This window comes from Solanum lycopersicum, chromosome 6 (genome assembly GCF_036512215.1).
Source record: "Solanum lycopersicum chromosome 6, SLM_r2.1".
In the NCBI taxonomy this organism is placed as follows: domain Eukaryota; kingdom Viridiplantae; phylum Streptophyta; class Magnoliopsida; order Solanales; family Solanaceae; genus Solanum; species Solanum lycopersicum.
The window spans coordinates 51,933,909-51,956,505 of NC_090805.1; the positions used below are offsets into that span (position 1 = coordinate 51,933,909).

General features: G+C 34.1%; 5 protein-coding genes across 5 annotated transcripts; 3 read left to right on the top strand and 2 right to left on the bottom strand.

Moving 5' to 3' along the window:
* The first annotated feature begins 1,591 nt into the window (after positions 1–1,591).
* Positions 1,592–3,265, top strand: LOC101249277 (LRR receptor-like serine/threonine-protein kinase ERL1). Its single transcript, XM_004242274.5, has one exon. The coding sequence runs from the start codon at positions 1,801–1,803 to the stop codon at positions 3,004–3,006; it is 1,206 nt and encodes a 401-aa protein (XP_004242322.1). The 5' UTR covers positions 1,592–1,800; the 3' UTR covers positions 3,007–3,265.
* Positions 3,266–5,578: 2,313 nt separating this feature from the next.
* On the top strand, positions 5,579–6,240 carry LOC101248985 (histone H2AX-like; the record flags this gene model as incomplete). Its single annotated transcript, XM_004242273.2, has 2 exons — positions 5,579–5,788; positions 5,859–6,240. Coding segments are annotated over 2 exons (432 nt in total), but the record flags the coding sequence as incomplete, so codon positions are not given.
* Positions 6,241–6,784: 544 nt separating this feature from the next.
* LOC101248688 (NPL4-like protein 2) lies at positions 6,785–10,911 on the bottom strand. The gene is made up of 2 exons (XM_004242272.5): positions 9,657–10,911; positions 6,785–7,324 (listed from the first exon to the last, which is right to left on the bottom strand). The coding sequence occupies exons 1-2, from the start codon at positions 10,635–10,637 to the stop codon at positions 7,070–7,072; spliced, it is 1,236 nt and encodes a 411-aa protein (XP_004242320.1). The 5' UTR covers positions 10,638–10,911; the 3' UTR covers positions 6,785–7,069.
* A 2,942-nt stretch (positions 10,912–13,853) lies between these two features.
* LOC101258667 (rho GTPase-activating protein 2-like) lies at positions 13,854–15,718 on the top strand. The gene is made up of 4 exons (XM_004242478.5): positions 13,854–14,185; positions 14,334–14,454; positions 14,526–14,876; positions 14,969–15,718. Exons 1-4 carry the CDS (start codon positions 13,905–13,907, stop codon positions 15,521–15,523), a joined length of 1,308 nt encoding a protein of 435 aa, XP_004242526.1. The 5' UTR covers positions 13,854–13,904; the 3' UTR covers positions 15,524–15,718.
* Positions 15,719–16,705: 987 nt separating this feature from the next.
* Positions 16,706–22,597, bottom strand: LOC101247833 (bifunctional 3-dehydroquinate dehydratase/shikimate dehydrogenase, chloroplastic). Its single transcript, XM_004242269.5, has 9 exons — positions 20,312–22,597; positions 19,980–20,079; positions 19,352–19,911; positions 19,220–19,283; positions 18,449–18,557; positions 17,915–18,064; positions 17,672–17,820; positions 17,402–17,564; positions 16,706–17,036 (listed from the first exon to the last, which is right to left on the bottom strand). The coding sequence occupies exons 1-9, from the start codon at positions 20,599–20,601 to the stop codon at positions 16,993–16,995; spliced, it is 1,629 nt and encodes a 542-aa protein (XP_004242317.3). The 5' UTR covers positions 20,602–22,597; the 3' UTR covers positions 16,706–16,992.

Sequence of the window (22,597 nt, forward strand, 5' to 3'; positions counted from 1 at the left end):
AACCGTTCATATTTGTTAATTATTGAGCTATGACTTCCCACTCTACAATCTACATGTTTGTATTACCTAAATGGATATTAAAACTCTCTTTAATAATTAACTTAATTCAGCACAAAATAATATTGAAATCACAGTGAATATTAATATTAACATATGATTATATCAAGAGTGAAATGATATCCAATATAAAGTGATATTGAGTTTAATGTTTGAACGAATGTACGTAAATAAATTTTTTTTCTTCAAATTATTATTTTTAAAGAATTGTATAAATATAGCGTCTGAGATATATAAAACATTATAGTATTTCATATAAATTTTAAATTGTTACATATATAATGTCATCGTTTTAGATGGTAATATAGAAATTTCATAAAGATAAAATAAAAGAGTAAAATGATCGGCAAAGAGCACGATCCAACGTGGAAGGAGGTAGGGTCCAAAGCAGAGGCGAAGCTAGGTGGGAGTTCATAGATTCAAACGAATTCATTAGCTTTTCCAAAAACCATATATTTATATAAGAAAATTAAATAATATAAATATATATTTACATGTGATCCCTGAAATAAAATTAATTTAGAATCCCACATTCTTAACGTCCATACCTAACAAAGACAATAGGGAGAAGATGATTGGTCAACTGTATTTTGCTTTTTCTTCCCACAGTTCCTCCGTGTGTGTGGTTCACCCCCCACACTTATTGCATCTTTCTTTCTACCAATATAATAATCAGAACAAAAAATCATGAGAAACCATGTACTATTATACTAAGTGATATCTATTGATTTTAGGCTGGAGAAAATAAATAAATAAATAAATATATATATTATTTTATTTTATTTTTTTCAGTTTTAAGTATAGTATTTTTTTAAAAGGATAATAAAGTGATAAAATTACCATAAAATTTTTGTTGATTGAATGTGAAATGACCATCTCATTATCCTAATTTTATGTTTGGAATTCTAATTCTAGTACTCTATGCACTAATATCGGACATTACATGCAACAAAAAATAACTAAAAAGAGAAAGGCGGTTATGAAATTATGACAAATTTAATTTAATTTAATGTAATGTAAATAAGTAAGTTGGAGTTAAACAAATACGTAAAATCAATGTGTCAAAATTAAAGTTGACTACACGTGTAACATTTTGCTAAACATAACACAAACATAGAATTAATTTGAAAATTACTGGTCATTCCACAGAAATTTAAGACATCAAAATACTTAATTGACTAAAATAAATAGTCCACAAACTTATTTAAATTTCAATTGTGTGTATTGAATACAAATAAACATTTTAGCTAATACTAGTAAAGGTGTAAACTTTGTACAAGGAGGATAAATGAGTTGAAATCGAGTAATTGGCTAAAAACACACTAAATATATATAGTAGTTACTAGTTAATACAAAGATAAAAGATAAAAGAAATTAAAAACGTAGTAATAATAAATAAGGAGAGATTGCTGAAAAGTGCTGATCTGTCACTCCGAAGTTGAGGTTCGTAGTATCCAGGTAGGCTCGTACAACCGTTTGGGGTTACGAACCTCTTCCCGATAAACAAAATTAAAAAGTATTAACCAAAGAAACAATTAACTCTGTACCTCCTGTCTGTCTTGTAAAGTGACCGTAGGAACATCATCTTCTTCTCTCCTAAACCATTAATTTCAGCCATAACCAACAAAGCTTTTGCTTTCTTGTGAAGCATTCCTACTTTTTTGCCTTTGCTGTTGGCAAAAAAGAAATAACCAACTTATATAAGCCTTTCCTATCATTCTTCTCTTCAGCTATACGATAATAATGATACCATTCTTTCTTCTGCTTCTTCTGCAGAGCACTAGTTTCTCTGTACATGCCATTTTAGACCCAATTGATTTCTTAGCTTTACAAGCGATTCGAAAAGGCTTGGATGATTTGCCCGGTTCCAACTATTTTGCTTCCTGGGATTTCACTTCGGAGCCCTGTAACTTCGCCGGAGTTTACTGCGATGGAGATAAAGTGATCGCCTTGAATCTCGGTGATCCCAGAGCCGGAGCACCAGGGTTAACTGGAAACTTGGATCCTTCTATTGGAAAACTCTCTGCTCTTGCGGAGTTCACGGTGGTTCCGGGTCGGATAACTGGTCCATTGCCCGAAAGTTTTTCTCAGTTGAAGAAGCTGAGATTTCTAGGAGTTAGCCGGAACTTTCTCTCCGGTGATATTCCGGCGTCATTAGGCCTTCTCCGGGAGCTACAAACTCTTGATCTTAGTTTCAATCAGCTGACCGGGAGCATCCCTTGGGCTATTGGAGCTCTTCCGGCATTGTCCAACATTATACTGTGTCACAACCACTTGTCCGGTACGATCCCACCCTTCGTATCCCAAAGATTGACCCGTTTAGACCTTAAACACAACGCACTTTCAGGTACCCTTTTGCCGAATTCATTTCCTTCATCGCTTCAATACTTGTCATTGTCATGGAACCAGTTCACCGGTCCAGTAGATTATCAGTTGAGTCGGCTGAACCAGTTGAATTACCTCGATCTTAGCTTGAACCGATTCACCGGGTGCATTCCGGGTATTTTATTTACTTTTCCACTGACAAATCTTGAGCTGCAAAGGAATCAATTTTCGGGCCCGGTTTTACCCGTTTCAGAGGTGAGAATTCCGACGGTGGACATTAGCTTCAACAGGTTTTTCGGGGAGATATCTCCGTTGTTGTGTAATGTGGAGAATTTGTATCTGAACAATAACCGGTTTACGGGTGAGGTTCCGGCGTTGTTGGTGGAGCGTTTATTATCTTCAGGAATCCAAGTTTTATATTTACAGCATAATTTTCTGACGGGGATTGAGATAAATCCTAGGGTGGAAATTCCGGTGAGCAGTTCCTTGTGTTTGCAGTATAATTGCATGATTCCGCCGGTTGAGAGTGCTTGTCCTTTGAAAGCCGGGAAGCAGAAGAGTAGGCCTACAAATCAGTGTGTGGAGTGGAAGGGGCAGCAAAACAAGAATACTACTACTGGATAAATAAATCATCCATTATTCTTTCATTGAATTGAATTTCATTCTATATTTTTTTTATATATTAGTAAATATGCATAAAGGAGAGAAAAATCCCATCTCTGTGTGAAGCAGCCAAAAGAGTGACCAACAATTTTGGCATTTTATTTTTGTGGATGACACAAAATAGATCAATGCTGCTACTGATTGTTTGTTTTTCATTGGGTTACCCTTTTCCTCCTGATGCTTTTTCTCCACTTATTATATATAATGTTTGTTTGGGATACTCAACTGACACAGACAGACAAAAGTAACGTATACGTTACAAGTCAAATATTTATTTATTTTCCTGGATAAGTTGCAATACATACATTTAATTGTCGTCATCATTAATACATTACACCGTACCAATGAATCACAGTCACGCGAAGCCATAAATGCACAAAATTGAGCTGTAAATTCCATTAAACACCATCTATCTCAACAATTTGTATGTCAATTAATAATGTTGGTTGCATCTTAATTGTTATCTGATACAGTATTATTAACTGCTAAGGGGATTTTTTTTTGTTCACGTGGAAAAGAACAAGTTACTCCACTGTATTTTGTATAAACTGTTTTCATATAAAGCTAGAAAGATAAAAGAGAACCGTAGATGAAAATACTTGTATTGTATAATTATAAATATATGGAATAAAGATATATGTATTTATATGTGTATATATATAATTTTTTCTTTCTTTACGCAATCAAAAACATAATTTATATATTTTTGTTTGTATAAAGCGAGATGGAGAGCGATGAGCGAGATCATTTTGCTACGGGGCATAATTAAATCAAATTATTATTGTGACATTTAATTTAAATTAATCATTTGCTATTATCTTCAAGGAAAGAATCGAATGACAACATTTTGCTACCGGGCATAATTAAATCAAATTATTATTGTGACATTTAATTTAAATTAATCATTTGCTTTCCTACCAACCTACAAACATGTGGTTGCCAATGTCATTGGGCTTTACATGCATGAATAGTAATTTGCCCATTAGTGTATGCAATGTTAGATTTGTGCACTAAATTACTCTTTAATAATGTTAATATATGTACCTCAACTTCAGTACTTTCTCCAAAAATAATAATCTAGAGATAACGTATGTATACCTGATGTGATATTCTTTCACTCTTTTTAACTTGAACAATAAATACAATTGAATTCTTTTCATGTTTAAAGACATGAGAAAATCCAAACTTGTGAAATGATGTATTTTGTCAATATTAATAAGACTAAACAAAAACACATTTTCATGACAATGACTTCACCCTCTCATCAAAACCACGTTTCTTTAAACATCCAGCTCTTTAATTAGATTGAACATCCATGTCTCACACCCTCTTTTCCATTTTGAACTTCAACAACATATTTTATGTTTAAACTCCCTTCCATGCTCTAAACATTTTTTCAATCCTTAATTAATGCAAGCAACAAAGATCAATCCTTCGGTTTCAAAATATATTTCTTTTTTCATACAATATATCATTTTGAAGGAAAATCAAAATGCATACAAGTAAAAATAATAATTTATTTTGTTATATAAGACCTATCTTTTAAACTAAAATCATAGATTTAAAAGTTTTCTTTATATTTTTTTAAACTCGGTATCAAGGACGAAGTAAGACAAACAAATTGAGTATTCATGTGAGATCAGTGGCGGGAATGATGAGGATTTCTGTGAAGGGGGTTCGAAGTATAAAATAGTAAACACATAAAAATAAATGTATATGGAATACATGATATCAAAATTAAATGTGATTTATTTAATACACGTTGTATCCAAGTGGATTCACATGTATTTGAATACAAAGAAAATCTCGCTCACCACTCTCCCATGTACCTGATATCCAAGATACATGCAAATCACTTAAAATACATACAAGTATTTGTATCTAATATGTATTTAGTGTGATTCACATGTATCTGGTTCAACCCTTTCTCTATTTTTATATATCTAGTCACAAAATACATGTACTACTTAAAAAAAATATCTTAATTAATGATAAGATACATAAAAATTTAAAAGTAGGAATAATAATAGTATGTGTGATAGCGAAGTTTGTGTAATTATGTTTACGAAAACTTGGAATCCATGCTAATTTTCATATGGTGTTTAAGGATCTTGTTAATAGGAGACTATGCAGCCCAATTGCTATGGCAACCCTAAATAAACTTTTTTGGCCGAAACAGGTACTAGATATTTTAAAGAAAATTAAGAAATGTTGTTTAATTTGCTGCCTACTATAACCAAAGAGTATTTTTTTTTGTTGGTACTTGTACTGCCATACATGGTTTAATGTATGTATGTATATATAAGCGCTCAAAATTCAACTCAAATTCTAAACTAGTAGCTGGCGGCAATTAAATGAAAAGTGACGCGGCAAAACTAAATTTGACGATCCCAGTGAAACTGAATATCCAATAGAATAACAACACGTTGGCGATCCGCGTGAATCACCCTTTTCTCTCTATATATAAACAACCAAACCAATTTACTTCTCATTATCAACCTTATCTCAAATTCAAGCTTTCGAAAAGATATAAAAAAGGAGTTCTACAGTTGAAGCAAAGTCCGCTGGTGGTCGAGGTAAGGCCAAAGGTTCAAAAAAATCAGTGTCCAGATCTCAAAAAGCAGGTCTCCAATTCCCTGTTGGCCGTATTGCTAGGTATTTGAAGAAAGGTCGTTATGCTCAGCGTCTTGGCTCTGGTTCACCTATCTATCTCTCTGCTGTTCTTGAATATCTTGCTGCTGAGGTTCGTTCTTTTTTTTAAAAAAAAAACAAAAAGATAGTATTACCCTTGGCTGATTTATTGAGATTTGCAGGTGCTAGAGCTTGCTGGGAATGCAGCTAGAGATAACAAGAAGAACAGGATTATTCCAAGGCATATACAACTGGCCGTGAGGAATGATGAGGAACTTAGCAAGTTGTTGGGGTCGGTCACCATTGCTAATGGTGGAGTTCTGCCCAATATTCACTCTAATTTGTTGCCCAAGAAGAATGGCAAGGGGAAAGTGGAGTCTGCATCTCAGTCTCAAGAGTTTTAAATTTTATGTTAAAATTATTTCTGTGAATGGGTTGTTTTTTATATAACATGTTTGCTTCTGTCTTGTCACCTGATTTGCTATTCCGTCTAACATCAACAATGAACTGAAACAAAATGTAGTTCCATTGAATATATATCCCATTGCATTTGGTGGTGTCTTATGTCCTTGTATCCATTTTTTTTCTTCTTGTATCCAAGTCCTTTGGAGTTTGGAACAACAACAAATGCGCGCATTTTTATACATCGTTAACCACAAAAGTAAAAAGAAAAAAAAAGAATTCTTTTAAACTGTCGTGTACTTTTGTGATTTTTCATACGGTATCTGTCGGACACGTCATAGTAAAGTTAGCAATGAGGCAAATATAGATTCCCACAAGGCATACGTCCGTAATTCATCTCCATAGATTTGCACTTCTGTATGTATATAATAATCATATGGAGTAGTAGTGTTTTGATGAGAAATGATGACCATTGCAGATGGAGCCCTAGATGACATGCAATGCTTGTTACAGAATGAGATAACTCATCTGTTTTTTGCACAAACAAACGATCGATTATTCCTATCCAAATTTCAATTACTGCGGGAGAGAGAGACAACAAACAAATACTCTATTCTACATGTTTAAGAAGAACAATCATGTGTGCATTTATCATTCTTGAGACACCCCCAAAGGGTGGACAATAGAAATGCCTTTTAACAGAATATTTTGTTAAATCGAGCTTCAAAACACTGCAACTTCTCATTAGAATTATAAATTTATGATACGACGATACAATAAAAGACATGCGCAATAAACATCTTCATACCCTCACATCCATAACATATGAAGAATTTAACTTCAACCAATTATATTAAACCAAATATAATTTAACAAAAGTATCCAAACAGCTCATTGGTGGTAAATATAACATTAAGAGGATTTCTGCACTGCAACACATGTAACGACTCAAGAGAATGTCATCACTGGTACCTGATGTCTGCGATGCTGCTTAAGAGGCACTAGCCATCGATTCTATAAGGAGCTTGTAACCTTCTGGGACAGCTGACTGTGTAAGCACACATTCTGCCAATGCAGGAACATCTGCATTAATGTCCAGAAATTTCGCCAGCAACAGTAGCAGATGGAAATCTGAGATTCGCTTCACAAAAGAAAGACTCTTTGTTCGATTGAAATGATCTTTCAATGCATTCATGCTCACTGGAATAATCCTGTTTTCAATGGGAAATGATGAAGAAAGTGGACCCTGCACATGAGATGAGACCAAATAAGAACCAAGTGCTTCAAATAAATATCACCAGTATGAAAGCAAAGGACACAAGACAGGGAGAAAGGGGTTGAAGGAACCTCTTAGCATCCATCCAACAATTTCTAATTGATACAACGCACATATGTGCCAAATTTATATCAAAAAGGAAAGGAAAAGAAAAATGATAAAATAACAGGTATCTTTATGAAACTGTCAAGGACATTCTGCAGGGTTTGATCTATTCCAAAACCACTAGGCAGGAACCTATTCCTAAGCCTTTATGCATCTCTTCCAGCTCCAGTTTTACATTAATATATATATATCAAAACTGAAAACTTCCACCAAGTCCTGGACTTTGAAAACTGGTAAAGCTGCCCTATTCCAAATCTAGTCGACATTGGATGTCACATGCTAGAAAACTCTTTCAAAATTATTTTGGATTCAAGACAGAAAACAGAAACAAAAGGAACATCACCCAGCACAGTGATTGATTTGAGGTTGGTCCAAGTGCAGAGACTGCTATTACATGATTCTTAAATGATTTGATTCAAATTAGGTTGCATATTCTTTCTCTCACTAACTAAACCTTATCACAGTTCATCAATTATATCAGGTGATAAAAGCAAAGTGACTATTTTTCTCAGTATATCCTTAAAGAAACTGAGGATCACTCAGACACTCAAACTCCACTGAAGTCAACGATTGATGCAACATTAACAAACTCAAACTCCACTAAAGTCCACAATTGATGCAACATTAACAAGAGGCCATCTGAACAAACAGAGGAAGAATTTGCAATATTTTGAATTACAGTTTGGAATACATCAAAATATGCAAGTTTCATGTTGAGCACATACTACCACACCTTAAAGCAAGTGTACTACTCCCTCTGTCCCAATTAATGTGGTACCACTTTCCTTTTTAGTCCATCCTAAAAGGAATGTAATATTTCTATAATAATAAAGATAATTTATTAAAATCCCCCCCCCCCCCCCTTTGCCCTTAGCAAATTGATTAATAGCTACACAAATATCCAGTTTTAATTTAGACTACAAATTTCAAATGTCTTCCTTTTTCTTTAAGTTCATGTCAAGTTAAATGGAGTATAAGCATATTGTAATCTCTGTCCAAAGTCTTATGGCAAGACACTTAAAGTAATTTTACGAAGACCTCTCACTTGAAAGTATATCCCAACCGGTTAGATTTTAGAACCACAGTCAATAGCAACAACAGCTAGCACACTACTGTACTCCATCACCCACGCTATGGGTGACATCAATACCTCAACCAATTTATTTATCACATGATTGACATCAAGCGAGAGGGGATATAATTAGTGAATGAAAACTGAATGAAGAAGAATGAAGAATAACTCCTCAATGGAAAGATTTAATGCTATTGTTCCATGGTAATTTTCCAGGTCAATCATGCTCAAGCCTAAACGTTGAACAGTCCAATGACCATAGGGTAAAGTTCCCTAATTTCACACTTAAACCTATCCCTAGAAATATTCTTTTGACATTACAAAAATAAGCATAGATAAATGAGTTCATGTCTGCAGAAACATGCTTCATGTGAAGCGAAGACAGTGGAAAAAAGAAAACAAAGCAGAATTCTCCAACCGGGCTAACTAATGCAGCTAACAGAATGATGACAAGCTGAAAGCAAATCAGAGAAAAATATATGATGAAACATGCTAAATCACCTACTGAGGGGGGGGGGGGGGGGGGGGGCAAACTACATTACCCAAAAATCTTCAAAAAGGTTACGAATCAGAAAGGATGAGTTAGATGATCTAAAAGATGAGAAAAGTGATTAAGTCACTTGAGACTCAGCGTCCTTCTGATCTGCCTAGTTCTTATGATGTTCTCAAACTACACACGAAACCATAGAGTATTAGGTTCTATCATCACCGCCTAACAGGTTCAAATTGTAGGATGAAGTATATGGCAACACAAATGTCTACTTGGGGGCTTTGACCAACACCCGATTCGCTAAAACTACATAAAACACACAGCTACTTAAATTAAGCATGTGTTTTAATGCCGTAGTAAGGTTTCTCTATTCTCAACAGTTCCAACCAAAGACAATTAAAAAAGGCATCTTTTAATCAATACTTAGATGTTCTACCGCCAATTCTTACCAATAGTGTAGTATTTCTTCTGTTCAGTTCTTTTTCTCACTGCCTTCATTTTTCTCCTCATAGTATGATCATAAAGTTACTCACTTTATGCAATTTAAGGAAAGCAAACAAATGTAATTCATCTAGCAACTAATGGAGCACACAAAAAGGATTCAAAGAAAAAGCTATGCAATAAATCCAACGCACCTGGTGATCCGCAATCTTGACAACAACCAAGAAGAAGTCGTTATCAACTTCTCTTGTGTCCTTGACTCCTACCACCACATCTTTCTTCATCTTGGAAAGCTTTGGATCAATCTCATCCTTAACATCCGTCTCAAACCAGCCTTCCTTGAACAATCTCACACACATATCACTCATCTGAAAAGCCTCAAAATGTACATCGGCAGCGCCATCGTCATTCACCTCAAGCTTCACTATAGCGGTCACCCATTCCTTCAAATCACCCTCCGAATGTAACTCAGCTGCCTGTAAGACCTCTGCAGTTGACATAGTGTAATCCTTTTTATCCTGACTAATTGTCTGAGTAAATATAAACCCTACTTTCCTCATCCCTAATCCAATAGCTATAGCATCCACCAATTTCTCCTCATCAGGATCGCGTAGAAGCAACAAATTTTCCTCGGTCCCTTGCTGGGGCGGCTCATAAATAAAATGGACTTCCACTTTGCCTTCAGGGGATACTGTACCATACATAAAACCACCCCTTTTGACAGCAAAGGCGAGTGTTTCATTGACATAATGTTGAAAGGCATTGGCGGCATCACGATCGAAGGAAACGAGTTCGCAGTGAGGGTTCTCTTGTCTAGTAACTCGCATTTGTTTAGCAATTAGGTCGTCCATGGTCATCTTTCTACCGAATGAACCGGCGGGCTGTACGGTGGGACCGGGAATTGTGCGCTCACCCTGGTAAGCAAGATAAAGGATAGAACCGTGAGTAAGATTGAAAGAGGAGATGGGTGTATGAGGGTTGTCCATATCAGTGAAGCGAGACCAATCATCTGGGGTTTTAGCGAGCAAAAGGTTCTGATTGGAAGATAGGGTTTGCGATTGAACTGGAACTCGAAGTTGGGATTCGATTTGGGACTTGAGTTGGGCAATTGTGGCATGTGGGTTGTCAATTGTGACTCGCTCTAACCCATCTCTGCTTCTGATTCTGATCATCATCTTGGTTGTATTCCTATGGTGATTGATATGTTTAGTGCAGGTGAATCTGTATGGAAGTTGGGGAGGACCGTCGAAGAAGAAAGGAAGTAGAAACTTTAACTTTGGCTTGTAGAATCAATCAATACTCCATTTATATACTACTATTAACCAATAAGCAAAGCATAAATTCGTCTCCTATTCTATTTTGAATTTCTATTTCTATTCCTAATTAAACTTGGGCTCGGACAAGTTTTGGGCTGCAAAATCCTAATTTGATTTCATTACTAATTGGCACACACATAGCCCCTCTTTCAACTGACAGCATGGTGTTCTTTTTTTAATTGGAAAATACTCCGTGACTTATAGTTCTAAATTAAAGTTAAGATTAAATGTATAAAACTATCCTTTTGATCTTGTGATTTTATATATGTCACCTATAAAGTTAAAATTAAAATATTATAAAAATAAACATCATTCTTTTTTAAACAAACTAAAAAGGAAAAAAAGCTCTTCTTTTTCATGCCCACATGATTCTTTTATGTATTTATTTAATTCTTTCTTTCTTCTTCTTTCTTACTTTGAATAAACAATAATTTACTTTTTGGTTAATATGTAAAACATATTTGAGTTCTATGAAAATATTTGCTCATTGTATTTATTTTTTCTCTTTTCGCTTTTAAATTTTTGATGCCTACGTGTCAATTTCTCTAACTGTTAGCCTTTGATCTCTCTCTTTTATAGTCGTTCAAATTTTTTCGAGTATTAATTTTTGAAATTGTAGGTTATATATAATTTAGGTAAAAATTTGTATAATAGTAATTGATTGCAGGTATCAATAGTCACATTTAAGAAAATTATCTTAAATTATTCATGAAAAAAAAAGAGATTGATTCTAATTTTGTGGATTTTCCATCTAGAACTCTAAATTACTTATGTAAGTTCTTCTCGTTATCCGATTCAACTTATGTGTTTGCTATTGAGCATTTAAAAATTTCATGTGCAATCCTCATGTGACACTGAAAAAAAGAATTTGAAATGTACACAAATTTTGAGTGAATGAATACACAAATATGTATACATGAATGTAATGTATACATAAAGTTCACGATTGAAAAGAATATTCAATGTAGTGTATACATATTATAAGTGAATGAATACATTAAGTGTTTGATTCTTTTAACATGTATACAGTGGAGGGGATAACATAGCTATAAATATATATTAATTATAAGTGAATGAATACATAAAGTGTTTGATTTTTTAATATGTATACACTAGAGGGAATAATATAGCTATAAATGTATATCAATACTAAGTGAATGAATATACCATTTTTATTCATAAAGTGTTTGAAAACAGGTATGCATTTTTCAAAATAATTAATTGAGTGTATAATAGGTAAAAAAATTTATCCTTTCTTGATTTGTAAGAGTGGACAACTAAAAAAGAAAAAATTGACAAGTAATTAGGGACGGAGAAAGTATATATGTGTCATTTCCTCATTTTGATTTGGTAGGAAATGTTTTCACTTACATAAAAGTCATAATTCATTATGAAACTCGATTTTTTTTTATTATAAAAGTCACAACTCGTCATAAAACTCGCAATTATTCATAACAATCATAGCTCGTAAGTAAAAGTAAACACTCTTTCACTTAATATTCATATATTTTAAAAAAACCATCACTATAAATCCTTTTTTTTTATTATGTCATTATCAAATCTACCTGAACTTTATTATTTATTTAATAATACGTCTTTTAAAGTATCACCAATTTTGATCTACCTTTGTATTTTTTAAACAAACATCTTTACTCACCATAATTGTACTTGAGGAGTGACACAAGTTTGTGTTTCAATTTGTATAATTGGTTGTAGTTTAGAATAAACAGAAATATGAGGAGAGTGTGATTCAAAAAATCAATATATATGAGTATTAGTACTAGTATAATCACAATTAGAATAAAAGATGGATAAATGTGATGTGTTAAGTGGACAAAATGTTGCTTATTTGTTAATTGGTGATACTTCAACTTTTGTTCATAAAGACAAAAAGGTTAAGAAAATATTTAGAAGATGTAATATGAATGGAACAAAACTGATTTAGAGAAGATTAGATACATACAAAAAGAATAGGATTAGACAACAAAATAAATGATTTGCAAATGAAAGAATATAGAGATTTGAGAACTGACATAGAAAGCCTTTTCTTTGTCAACTCAACCCAACAACTATTGCACGTATAGTATGAGTTGATGTGAACCACACATGTTTATTTAGAGCTTATTTTAATGGTGAATTTGAATTAAGTTGAAATTATGTGATATATATAGCCAAATAAAAACTAATGGAGATGTCAATGCATATTCTAGTTTGTGGTTTTTGATGGTCCCACTCCCATTAACTTTTCTTGTTAATAAATACTACTTTTTTATATTTGACATATAAAAGTAGGGTCTACTTTATAGTGAAAGTTGGCATAACATTTTGAATTTGAACAAAACCATTTAATGGCCCATTCCCAAGACTTTGGATTTTTTCTTAATTAGCCCAGCCCGCCATACAACTTGTAGCCGTTGTTACTACTCCCTTTTTACGCTAAAATAATTTTCACCACAAAAAATTATAATTCACAGTATCCTTATTTAAATTAATTTTTAAAAACATGGCATGATAAATAAAAATAAACAGAGAAATATATAACGTGGAGCAATCATATCAATATTCAAAAAGATTTGTTATATTTATATGTTGATTATTAATTTTTTGTACCTTAAAAAACAATTAAATTGTAAATTAGCCAATGTTTGTCTTTGTAATTCATTTATTTTCCTTTGCAAATTAGTGTGTAAAGGGACAAAGATCTCAAATGGTTATGGGAAAAGCTGCATTTAGAATCCACCAACGGTCTGGATTCTCCTTTTCTATAATTTTATTTCAAAATATTACTAATTATCTGTGTGTCATTAATAAAGGCATCTTGTTAAAGATGTCGAAATTATTTAATTTGTACTAAAATAATTTATTTTTTCTTTTAAAGTGTATTTATTGAGGATGATTGGGTAATTAATCGTAGTACAAGTTACTCGATTAATTAAATTGTTCGATTATTGAAGAAAGTTGAGTGGCATTATTGAAATTGTTAAGTAATGAAAGGGGTTTTGTTGTCATTGGACATAAGAAATTTGAATGGAGTGGCCGTACCGTTTGTTTAAAACTTGAAAAAACAGGCTCTTCCTCGTTAAAATTTAAAAAAGGTCGAATTTATAGAGATAGAGAGAGAGAGCAATGACGGGGTTGTTAATGGTGACGACAAGGGGAGGAGGAAATGGGAAGAAGGATTCAAATGCGCAGCAGTTGTCTTTGTTGGATTTCATATTAGCAGGTCTAAGGAAATCAATGGTGTCTTGTCGTGTAGATCGACAAGAAGATGTTGTTTCTGCTGTGGAAATAGGTTGGCCCACCAATGTCCAGCATCTTACCCATGTAACTTTCGATCGATTTCATGGATTTCTGGGTCTTCCACTCGAGTTTCAAGTCCAAATCCCATGTAGAGTACCAAGTGCCAGGTTCTTTCTTATAGCTCAGACTCAAACTTTTTTTATCCTCAGTCTTACTCTACACTATTTCAAATAAGTACTTCTGTTTTCTGTTCGATTGAATAGTTGAGCAAACGCAGTAATTTAAAGCTCGCTGAATTTGTAACCAAATTTGCAGCGTCAGCGTGTTTGGGGTATCTGCAGAGTCAATGCAGTGTTGTTATGATACAAGGGGCAATAGTGTCCCAACTATTCTCTTGTTAATGCAACAACGTCTATACTCACAAAATGGTCTTAAGGTAAAAGAAAAACAAGAAATTTTCGTCCACCAAGTTATGTTATTGCCTTCTCACTGATTATGTGCGGACAGGCTGAAGGAATCTTCCGAATTAACCCAGAAAATAGCGAGGAGGAGCATGTAAGGGACCAGCTAAATAGAGGCATCGTGCCTGAAGACATGGACGTTCATTGCTTGGCTGGTCTCATCAAAGCCTGGTTCCGACAACTCCCATCAGGTGTGCTTGATGGGCTTTCACCACAACAGGTTTTGCAATGCAACACCGAGGAAGAATTCGTTGAGCTTGTGAAACAGCTTAAACCAACCGAGACTGCATTGCTTAACTGGGCAATTGATCTTATGGCTGATGTTGTTGAACAAGAGGATTCCAACAAAATGAATGCCAGAAATATTGCAATGGTTTTTGCTCCAAACATGACCCAGGTAAATGAATATGCAGTTGGTTGTATAAAGTATGAACATTTCTTACAAGGATTTGAAAAGCAAATTCATTTTTCTTCTTCTTCTGGAATTAGATGTCTGATCCATTAACAGCTCTCATGCACGCTGTTCAAGTGATGAACTTGCTCAAGACCCTGATCATGAAAACATTACGAGAGCGTGGAGAAGCAGAAGAGGGAGAATATTCACCCATGTCATCTCCTTCTTCTCGTAGACAAACGGATGAGGAATTCGACTCGCAACAAGAGATGGACACTAGCTGTGAATCAGCATCAGATGATGAGGACCAACATCGCTACAGCTACAACACGGAAGAGAGAGATGAAGTCGAGTCATTGAGTGAGATAGAAGAAAGCTTCTTGCGACAGTTGGATGAGAATGAGCATGCAAAAAATGACTTCAGGAAACAGTTGGAAGGAATCTTGGGCAGAGAAACTGCATCTACCGAAAATGGAGATTCTTCTTCTGACAGTAAAATCGACACTTCTGGCTTGAGCACTAGCGATGGTGAAGACTCAAGATACACTACTTGTGTTACTCTGGAAGAAAAAGTGGAGTCGAAGAGATCAAGTGCAAGCATGGAGGATGTCGACAGGATAGAGGTAGAATCTGCTGTTTCTGTGCAGTAGTTTATAGCTATGAGTGCTATTGAATCTTGCATTTTTTTTGGATGTAAAAAGTGTGTTGTTGTAGGCCTTGGGATGGTTTGCTTGTGAATCACTCGTGCTTGATTGATTTCTTTGTTTTGCTAGCTAGCTATAAGGATCTCTAACATCAATGGTGTACGAAAAAGGTTTGTTGATGAAGATTGAAAAAGTTATCAAGATTAATGATTTTATTTAAGAGAGAATAGTAGTGAAAATGGAAATAACTACTGTTGAAGTTGCTATACAAAAAAAAAAAAGATCTCTACAATGGTTTGAACTATTGCTTTACGTTTGTGTCTTCATGTAATAAGAAAAACAGTAGGAAGATTTTATGAAGCCAAGCATGTCTCTCAGAAGAGTCTATTTGTAAATGGAAACAGACAAAGCTGTTCTGTTTAGCTTCACTGAATATTTGTTGCAAAAGAAGGAAACAAGGAGCTGAAATTGACTAACAAGGACACAATGAAAACATCAGTTAATCTCAAATTAAAATCATCAACGGAAAATATGCACTCCAACTTTGTCTGACATCAATTGACGGTGAGTGTAAACTTAATGACAGTCATATCAATTAGAAGAATCAATGAATTTACAAATGTTACAGATTAGAGTGGTACAAGGGAACATTCAGTTGCTATGTCACTGCTAAGTGGGAGGCACTGGCTGCAGACTCCATATATAGTGAGTGGCTTAAGTATTTATTTTCTCTTTTAAGCTGAATGAAACCTTAAAACTTTTTCCCGTCTAGTTGGAAACCATTCATTCTATCATTTTGATTGTGAGTCGTAAGTTACATATACTGCAGAAACAAGTTCAATCATAACACCGAGTGTTGAAAACGGAAAAGCACCTTCTTACACAAACAACAAAAAGAATGGGAAGCTATATAGTGTGTGTTTAGGAGTTATAGCCTTGAAAAGTGAAAAGGACATCATGTTATCAAAATAAAAAAGAGAAGAGAAGGGGGCGTTCCGAGAATTGAACTCGGGACCCAATCATACCACTAGACCAAACGCCCTCATTGGGTTCATACCATTTTGAGATGAGTTGCCAACAAAGTTGTAGTTGTTGGAATTCGACATTATACTATTCCTTTAACTGCAACGAACTCTGCCCACCAATCACGTTGTAAATATTCCATATTGCCATGAATGCATCTCTCTGTTTTTGTTTAATGCCTTGCCTCCAATAACAAGGAATTTCATTCTTAATTTTTACAATTGTTTTTTCAATCAAATGCATAATAACATCAGCAGCTGTATGAATCATGTTCCAGTAATTTTCATCATCTAACATAACAAGTATTATTGCCCTTTATGGGATATATGTTTCTTCCTACTATTACAATCATAATTTATTTACATATATCCCATGTAAATCATAAGAATTTTTTCAGAAACCTCGTCTTCTATGGAGTTGTCAAATATCATCCTGATTTTCTTCTAAATGAATCAAAATTGCTCATATACAATCCTCCGCATAAAATCTACTGGTGCTGCACAAAAACACAAGTAGAAAGAGTTACAACCATTGCTTTCTAATATACTACGTTTTAGTAGTTCCTCATTTCCAAGAGTTTTTATGTTTTTTATTCTTTGGTCATTAAAAAGCTATCAGATTAACAATTCAGAATTAAAGCATACTAATTGGGAGTAAGGAGCCCTTATGCAAGACATTAACAATCACCAAATTAAGCATAGCAAAATTTTGCATATAAGATCCACTACATAATTATACAACTTCAGTACCTTAGATCCTTGGCTCAAGGGAAAAAAAATTATCACTCCAAAGCAGTAAATAACGGACATAAGGTTCTTCAAATTTTTATGTAAAAAATTATAGGGATGAGAGAAAAGCTACCTAATCCATTGGTGAACAATTTAAACTGCCCAAGTGCCTGCCGGACAAACATCTCAACCCCACTCACCACTGTAGCTCCAACCTCTGTAGCTTCCTGCAATAACCGTGTATTTCTAGGTGTGTAAACCGCATCAAATACTAGTTCGTATGATCTCAATGCCTCCTGAAACAATAGGATAATTGCGGAAAAGTTCAGAACGTTTGCTTTTTCTCATGCAAACAGAGAACATACATGTTAACTTTTATCGAAGACTATGCAAGAAAGACAACCTTTGAGATAGGAGTTTGATCAGACTTTGGCTGCATGCCCACAGCAGAAGCATTTGCAAGAATCATTCCCTTCTCAGGGCAGAAATCATTCAGATGTTCATATGGCAAAGCGTCACAGGATACTGCTGCAGCCAGAGCTTTTGCTCTCTCTATTCCAAGACAAAATTGCAATAAATGGAAGGAGACATATGAAAGAGCAAAAGATCACATATCCATATTCCTTAGGGGGATATGAGGTATTACCATATTTGCGGTTGAATATTACAACCCTTGCCCCTCTGCTTTTGGCACCAAAAGCAATAGCTCGCCCTGCACCACCTGCCCCAACTAATACAAACAATTTCCCAGCAATTGGAGAAACATTTGATGCATGGCCATTGGTCTTTTGTCTCTCTGTTTACACACAAAATTTAATGGAGGGTACATACCATGGATGGGCAGGGGGGGACTAAAATATTGAAAACAATGACGATAGTATTATTGTTATCAAATATGTAATGCAATTGAAGCCAGTACCACCTTCTCCTGCAGACACACTAAATTATGCTTTATCGGGTGGGTAGGGGGGACGGAGAGGAGAGACCAGGCCCATTTAAAAATCAGAATTGTCTTAAGTAAAAGATAAAAATATGTAATCATCTGAATTCTGGGGAAAAATTGCCTTGAAAAGAATTACATAATAGACCACTAAACTACATTGATTAAGATTTTCACTCGTACCTTTCTAGTAAGAGTATTAAAAAAGTTTTTAACTTCCAAATGAAGAATAATTGGTACCTCTAAGTGCATCTTCAATTGCCGTCACACAAGCCTCACAATCTGTATTATAACCAATGAGCTTGCCGTCAGAAGGCCTCCTTATAATTGTGTTTACAGCTCCTATAGACTGATTCCGAAGCATGATACAGTTAGAAAGTTTAAAAATAAGATAATTTAGCCACAAAATATTCTGGAATGGTTACACAGAAAGAAGTATTGTACAGAAATGGCATCTGAACTTTCAAGATACAGAGCTAATCTATATAACAAATTCTGCTTCCATGCAAGGACAATAGCATTCTAGTCCATGTGAGAATATATGAGAAACACAACTTCTTTCCTTTTTTTTTTTCTTTTCATAAGTTGATGGCCAACCAGGGTAATATCTCTACTTAGGCTTCAAGGCTAGTTATTCATTCGTCGATTTATGAAAATAAAACTGATAATATTCTGCTTAATATTCTAGGGTGATTCAAAGGTAGTACTTTCTGCTTCCTATGTTTATATGCAGGCGGCCTCTGTACACATATATAAACAAATTAAGTTGTCATTATATAAGAAGTATTAATGCTGAACTAGCTTCAGCAAAGACATCCCAAAAAGTTTGTGCTTTTATGGATTCTTCAACTCCCAAAACCTGAAGGTAAGTCACACAACACACCGATTTGCATACACCCTGTATGCTATATAAACCACATTGAGCTGCTGAGTTATGAAAATTGAACATGTTGATATTTTAAACAGGAAAAGCAAATTATAGAAAGCATAGTTTATGTATGTTAATCAAACCTTAGCAAGTGGATCAACTTCATCACAACACCGTACTGCTGCTTCCTTATGTGGGATACCAACACTACAATAGGCAGGCACGTTTGTATCAAAAGGAAATAAGCATGAAAAAACAAAGATTAGCTTAATTACCTGAAACCAGCATAGTCATTGCATGAGAAAACCCGAAAGAATTCCTTGACATTGTCAACTAGTAGTGGGACATATATTCCATTGTATCCTGTATGCCTAAAGGCGGGGTTGTGTAGAAGGGGTCCCTTGCTATGGCCAACAGGATTTGAGATAACACCAAAAATTCTAGTATCTGGGTTGACATATTGGAGTTTATAAACCTGTTTAATGGTGGTCAAAGATGGCAAGCCAGGGGTGTATTTGCCTCCCAAAGATCCACAAACAAAGAAAGCACCGTATTTTGGACCCAATAGTTGGCTTATAAGTCCTCTATCCCCTGCTGCCCTAACAATTAGAGGGACCTGAGAATGTGTAAGCATATGGAAAACTGGTGCAACGTCTGTAATATAAGCTACATCAATGACAAGTTTGATGATATCTGCTCCTGTGGACTGCAGGTTTATGATGGAATTACAAAGTGTGTCTTTAGTAGGGTTTCCACCATTGACATAAGTAGAAGCAATTATTTTGCTATTTGATCGGCTCTTCATCAATTCAGCAACCACTTGATGGCAGACAACCTAAAAAAACAAAAATTTAATTTAATTTTGATTTTCGGTTAGGTTTAAATGGATGGAAGTGAAATGACCTGAGTGTCGACTTCGACGAACTCAACGTCCAATTCCACAGCTAATTTGAGAACTTGGATACATGTTTTCTTGCCCTCAGAATTTATCGGAGATTTTGGCCTGACATATTAGAACAGCCAATAAATGCATGCGAGATGGATATAATATAATTAGTTAAGAGTAGTAATGACAAGTAGATGAGAGTAATAATAAATACTTTTTTTTTTTTCTCTCTCTCCACGAGTAGTGTGGGTTTCACGTGCCTTGAAATCAAACAAAAAAAGGGACTCACTCCATCTCCTCCTCACAAAATCTTAGCTAATCAAAATTAAACCCACCATTTCTGGATTACCTGAAAGAAACTATGGATGGTAAACTTCTTTGCTTGAGTAGTTCTTCAAGTTGTGAAATGTCAGAGAAAGTGAAGTCGTCAATGCAAAGCTCCACCAGATCTGCTCCTTCTTCTTTAGCTTTCTCTATACAACAAGTCATTTCCTCACAGCTCTCACATTCTAATCTTGTGTACACCACCAAGTCATTCTTCAAACCCATAATAATATCTCTCTCTTCTTTAACACTCCATCTCTCTCTTTTATATAGGGGAGGGAACATGTACAACACAAACCATGTGAGTACTTGCATATTTTATATAAAATACACACACACCTCAATCCACAAAAAACAAAAAACTTTTTGATATTATTATTACTAAAATAAGTTTAAACTAAATAACAAGATCAATAAAATTTAATCCTACTTAGAGACATTGTTTTTGTTACAGTATAAAATTACATTATGGGTGTTGGCTAACAATTCTTTCATCTTTTCTTTTTGCCAAATCAAGTTATCAACTATTCATATTACAATTTTTTCTTGCTTTAATTAGTTGGTGTTTCAATTGCTAATATTAAAAACGGAACTGGTATTTATTTATAAATATAATTGATGAGCAATTGAGTTGTCATCTGTTGGAAAAAGAAGTTTATGGCATGTGAAAAAAGGACAAAGACAATGTATGATTGAAGCCCAAAGTTTACTGTCATGAATGATATCACAATTATTGAAGAAAAATTGAATTAGTAAATTCTTATTTATGTGACAAATCCTAATTTTCAAGTGTGTTGTTGTGATATAGGAAAAAAGCTAGGTAGGTAGGACGAAGCTAACGCTGCAACCACCTACCCCTAGTATTTTGGAAGATATTTTTTAAACTGAATATCTTTATACAACGATGTATATTATTTTATAATAGATCAAATTAAATATTTTAAGAAATGTAATTAATAACATTATTCTTAAAGACTTATTAGAAACAGCCGACCCCACTGCTTACAAGTGACAATTTACTACACAACAGGTCCGATCCTCCAGCCTCGGGATAGGAAAAATTGCTCTCATTGATCACAACAATGTCCTACCTACTCTAAAATATCAATGGATCGGATCAAATCATTTTTTAAAATGAGTTTATTCAATAGACGAGAAAAGATTCTCAAATCCCAAATCATTTTTACTCTATCCTTTTAATTTTTATGTACTCTCTTTTAATTATTTTTGATAATTTGATATATATATATATATATATATGCCAATAATAATAACTACCTGTCAATTCTAAGTTAATACTATCATATTATTCTATTTGGATTCATTAATAGTAACTTTTATGTTCCAAAATACTTATTTCACTTTTTTTAAAAATTTAAGGGGGTAGTTTGAGAGCTAAGGGGAGGATAATCTTTATTATAATGATAATAATAATAATAATAACGACGTTAGGGTTTAATTTAATGATTCAAGTGGAATGTCACGGCCGTATGTTTAATTATAGGCACACCCTTCTAAGACCTTCCATCAATTATTGCTTTTAAATCTTGAAATGTAGACTCTACACAGACATCCACCTCCCACAGTCATAAACATTGATGTCAAAACTAGTTGGTCTTTACAAAATATATATATATATACTAGATAAGTATTGTCCGTGTAAGTACGGGCCTAATAACGTAAATTATGGTATTATTTTTTCGTGTTTAATTTGAATTGTCATCAGAGATCTAGGACCTAAGTTGTATTTTTATTTAAGAAATGTTAGAAAAAATAAAATAAAATATAACTGTTTTTATTTATATATAAATATATGGACACATGTAAGATTGTTCGATTTAGAAACTTCTTGATTTTCTTTTACAAAATGAAAAAGTCATCCTGCTTGTTTGGCACGGTATACACTCAAACAATAATCCACAATTTTATTAAATGTTTATTTTAATAAATTGATAATATTTATTTACTAAATCGGTTCAATACGATACTTTTCGATCGGTTCAGTCAATCTTTGATATTCTTTTTACACTACAACATACAATCATATATATCACACTTACCTATTACTTCCTTTAGTACACTTGCAAAATCAAATCCAAAAGTATGTGTCATTGACTCATTACACTATCCACCATCCACCATCACATGCTGCATGAATAACACAATGTATCACTAATCTACCAGTGTTGGTACTTAGAAGAGTTTGCACCATGAACACATAGATCATATGTAGGATATTGAAATGTTGTCCATGGCCACAATATTTCTTTGTTTTGTACTTTTCAAAGAGTTGCTTCCTATTTCAAAAAGA

Bases quoted from the DNA above. Each gene is read 5' to 3' on its own strand.
- LOC101249277 (XM_004242274.5), top strand. From the start codon at position 1,801: ATGATACCATTCTTTCTTCTGCTTCTTCTGCAGAGCACTAGTTTCTCT.
- LOC101248688 (XM_004242272.5), bottom strand. From the start codon at position 10,637: ATGATGATCAGAATCAGAAGCAGAGATGGGTTAGAGCGAGTCACAATT. The intron at 7,325-9,656 runs GTGCGTTGGATT...TCTCATGTGCAG, and splicing joins TCAAGATTGCGGATCACCAG to GGTCCACTTTCTTCATCATT.
- LOC101258667 (XM_004242478.5), top strand. From the start codon at position 13,905: ATGACGGGGTTGTTAATGGTGACGACAAGGGGAGGAGGAAATGGGAAG. The intron at 14,455-14,525 runs GTAAAAGAAAAA...ATGTGCGGACAG, and splicing joins ACTCACAAAATGGTCTTAAG to GCTGAAGGAATCTTCCGAAT. The intron at 14,877-14,968 runs GTAAATGAATAT...TTCTGGAATTAG, and splicing joins TTGCTCCAAACATGACCCAG to ATGTCTGATCCATTAACAGC.
- LOC101247833 (XM_004242269.5), bottom strand. From the start codon at position 20,601: ATGCAAGTACTCACATGGTTTGTGTTGTACATGTTCCCTCCCCTATAT. The intron at 18,065-18,448 runs GTACCAATTATT...GTGTGTAAACAG, and splicing joins AATTGAAGATGCACTTAGAG to AGAGACAAAAGACCAATGGC. The intron at 17,821-17,914 runs GTAATACCTCAT...GTCTTGGAATAG, and splicing joins AATATTCAACCGCAAATATG to AGAGAGCAAAAGCTCTGGCT.